The 968-nt window shown below is 26.3% G+C and overlaps 1 protein-coding gene across 1 annotated transcript in view; it reads right to left on the reverse strand.

The window, feature by feature from the left end:
- Positions 1–618, reverse strand: part of LOC116843960 (lambda-crystallin homolog) — a 3,887-nt gene extending 3,269 nt beyond the window's left edge. Inside the window, exon 1 of the mRNA XM_032814955.1 lies at positions 434–618. Within this exon, the coding sequence (XP_032670846.1) occupies positions 434–594 (161 nt within the window). The 5' untranslated portion in view covers positions 595–618. The remainder of the gene's footprint in view (positions 1–433) is intronic.
- Between the last annotated feature and the right edge of the window lie 350 nt (positions 619–968).

Here is a 968-nt window from a genome sequence, read left to right on the forward strand (position 1 = left end):
ATATATATATATATATATATATATATATATATATATATATATATATATATATATATATATCGTTATATAATTATCCTATAGATGGAAACAACTTTAACTTAATATCTCTCGACAAAATAATACCAAATAATTTTAAGAAAAAATTTACGCGCGTTCAAAATTATAAAAAAGAGAAAATCGACTTTTTACAATCAAAAATTGATACAATTCTGTGATAATCTTTACGTTAACGTAACATAAAACGTTACATTTATCAGCAAACATATGTTACTAAAAATAGTAGCAATAACTCAAAATCTATAGCAGCTATTGCTTATTGCTATCGATATTATCCGCATTGATTACACTAGTAATCGAGCGAAACAAAAAATAAGAAGTATTAATCGTATAATTATCGCACTATACAATTCACAGTCATAATTTATCGTATTACCTGCCAATGATTCCAATTTTTTCCTTTTTAATCGACATGATGTTGTCGTCGTATCTTTGGTTAGTTGGAGGTTTGAAGAGAAAGTGATCTACGAACTGTGTAATGGAATGACATATGGTTAGCGAATGTGTCGATATATATACACTCGTACTATCAACCATCTCCCTCCTTGCACATACATGTTACGATGCTTACAGTTTATATCGAAGATTGTACTAAAGTCGCTATCATAAGTGTTCGTATATACGCTTCGAGCACCGTTATCTTATTGGAACACGCGTTTAACAAGTATAGCTGGCACATAATAAACCAGGCGCGTAATGAATGATTTAAAGCACATTCATGAATCAAGATATTTTGTAAGCTTGTACTTTACAAAAATAAGCCAACAAATTGACAAAAACTTTCGATATATTATCGAAATTTCAAATCATCGTTAAAAATTAGTTTAATTATTAAAAATAGTCAATTATTAAAATTATATATATATATATATATATATATATATATATATATATATATATATATATATTTT

This window comes from Odontomachus brunneus, unplaced genomic scaffold (assembly GCF_010583005.1).
Source record: "Odontomachus brunneus isolate Ranch 3 - 2012 unplaced genomic scaffold, Obru_v1 Obru_scaffold_037, whole genome shotgun sequence".
Classification (NCBI taxonomy): domain Eukaryota; kingdom Metazoa; phylum Arthropoda; class Insecta; order Hymenoptera; family Formicidae; genus Odontomachus; species Odontomachus brunneus.